Below are 2,663 nucleotides of genomic sequence, written 5' to 3' on the forward strand. Positions count from 1 at the left end.
GAAGTCCGGTGCTTCCCTGTCTCACCTAGAAGCAATCATGTTTCTTCTAATTTATTTACTAGCTAATATATTATGTTTCTGTCTGGGGCAAAACGTGAGACAAATTTCTTTCTAAATACGCTTTGAGTAGCAACAACAGATTACGTTCTTCAAAAACTTTTAACGATAAACTGATGTTGCTCCAAAGAGTACACTACTCTCATTGTGCCTTGATCATACTCACACACTAGCACAGAACTGTACAGCCAATTCCCAACATAACGATCCAGTTTCCTGTTTTTTATTGACCTTGGCGAAGTTGACATCTAACGAAGAAAACTCAAATCACCACACCTCATCGCACCTCATTCCAATTGTAAGGTACACTGGCGAATACTTGCTGTTTTTCTTGGGTGTGACCGATATTACCCCGGATGAATTTAAAACAGTGAACATAGTTTCGTAAATCTCCCATGCTTCCTTGATCATTTCAGACAAACCGCATGAAAATTGGACTTCAGTTACAAATTCTAGACCCAAACGAAATCCGTGTTTTAAAATAATCACCCCGTACAATAGATTCAGTGAATTTTAATGTTAGTAGAAGAATGTAAGAAGACTACACTAATATTTGAATGTACGTAATGCAAGTCATGAACAATGGCGTAGATAAAAGAAACTTTAAGTTTATTGTTTTGCTTTCCTGGAACGTTTTAACTTAATAATTGATTCCTTGCATTTCATATTTACTTTGCGAGTGACACAAATTTGAATTAAATGTATCATGAGAGACACTAAGCACCCTAAGCCTAGAAGTACAAATGGCCCATTCATGGCAGATAACTGAATTGGAGAATGCATGTTCTCCATCGGTAATTTTTTAAACAGAAGATTTGAAGTTTGGTTTGAGTATAATATTGTCATATGATCCGTCCAGTAATTAACGACTCCAGCTTCCAACAAACGTTGTATGACTCTGTTGAATTTCTTTGTGTACGCTGAATATTTCTGTAACATTATAGTTATGTCTACCTTGTAGACACACTCTTTCATTAATTGCAACATTCTCAATGCCTCGCTGTCAATGTGTTCAATGCACCCTATACTTCCAGATTCTAAATATTCGGTGAACACAGCATATTTTCCTGAAATCACCTTTTCAGTCATAGTACTTCCATTATCGAAGATAAATCTCTTGAATAGTTCGATTTCTGACGGTTCTTTCGATGCCTCGAGCAGTTCGTACATATCCTCCTCATATGCTGTCCACAAAAGATTACTTCGAAGGAAATCATCAACAGTTTCAATCGGATACCCGTAAAAGGGCACTGTCAATGATGATATTAATTTCGTATTGTAGGCATAACTAATCACCATTAATGCAAGCAACGTCGAGATGTAAATAAAACGAATGACATTGTTGTCTGGGAATCTCACGCCTTGTTGAGCCAAAGAACTAATAACTATGGAAACAGTTTGCTGATATTCTAAATATGAAATATCTGTGTAGGATCTCCCTAGAAAGTTTTTTGAGCAGTGAGCAAAACAGTAAAGGACAAAAGTCGAAAATGTACAGAACACTAAAACACACAACCAAATTTCGACGTTTAACGGGAGAAGGAAAGAGTAGAGTTTGAAAGCAACTGTTGGATGAGGTACTAGCAACGTCAAACACAGTTTCATGTAAGGTATTGTTGTATCTATTGGTTGCATTCCTTCGTATTGAAGCCAGCATCCTCCGAGACCTACATCTGCGACGTGGCTTACCATATCCCATATCATCCCAGTTCCACTCCCATTGTCATACATTTGACCCCATTCAACGTCTGGGAAAAAAGCTATCCATGTGAAATTATAGAAATTAGCTACTTCCTGGAAAAGAAGAAACTCCACTCCTGAATAGTTGGAATGTATCGCGATATAATCACTTGATTCAACTGTAAATGGAGTGTACCATGAAGAAGTTGTTAGAGTTAATACGTCACCATCCATGCTGTTCATTTTATTTTGCCATAAGTTGAGCAAATTGAAATTTTCCCATTTATCTGGAAGTGCTACCGTATCTGTGCGTAACAACAAATCACACAAATAATTCATTTCGTTACCATGACAGTCTATTATTACCAAGTTAGGCAACAATTGCCACAACTTACTCTTTATAATATGCATATGTACAAATGAATACTGTATATCAGTGCAAGGTAGAAGGAAAGCAAATGAATTTCTGTCCAAGACTGCCTCATAGATTCCTGTACTCAGGAATGAAGAAAGTAATTCAAGATCTGAACTTATTAATAAGTATAGATTACAGTTAGCATTTATCGCTGCTTTTAAGCTGATTATCGTTTTTGTTTTGTTAGTAACAGTTTCTGCAGGAATGTAAACCAGAATTGTTGAAATTGAAATTTCCACCGTGGAAATCAATTGGTTGCTGATGCTACAGTACCCAATAACAATAAAACACAGACAGCGAAATTTAATCATGGAATTATTTACCAGCTGTGGAATAATTTCTAGTGTTCGTGGTTCTGGAGTTTGAATGGGAATTATTGGTGTTGTTCGTTGAAACATGTTTATGGTAATCATCAGTACTAGCTTCAAAGTCCAAGGCGACTGCATTGTTCAAGATACCTGAAAGCAAAAGATACAGAGATGAAAATGAATTCTGTCACGGTGAAAATAAA

At 36.5% G+C, this 2,663-nt stretch overlaps 1 protein-coding gene across 1 annotated transcript; it reads right to left on the reverse strand.

Moving 5' to 3' along the window:
• Positions 1-666: 666 nt before the first annotated feature.
• LOC145675419 (ionotropic receptor 25a-like) lies at positions 667-2,076 on the reverse strand. Its single transcript, XM_081745825.1, has one exon. The coding sequence runs from the start codon at positions 2,074-2,076 to the stop codon at positions 667-669; it is 1,410 nt and encodes a 469-aa protein (XP_081601951.1).
• Between the last annotated feature and the right edge of the window lie 587 nt (positions 2,077-2,663).

The sequence above is a fragment of the Thermobia domestica genome, chromosome 18, assembly GCF_964235325.1.
Source record: "Thermobia domestica chromosome 18, izTheDome1.hap1.1, whole genome shotgun sequence".
In the NCBI taxonomy this organism is placed as follows: domain Eukaryota; kingdom Metazoa; phylum Arthropoda; class Insecta; order Zygentoma; family Lepismatidae; genus Thermobia; species Thermobia domestica.

Bases quoted from the DNA above. Each gene is read 5' to 3' on its own strand.
- LOC145675419 (XM_081745825.1), bottom strand. From the start codon at position 2,076: ATGAATTATTTGTGTGATTTGTTGTTACGCACAGATACGGTAGCACTT.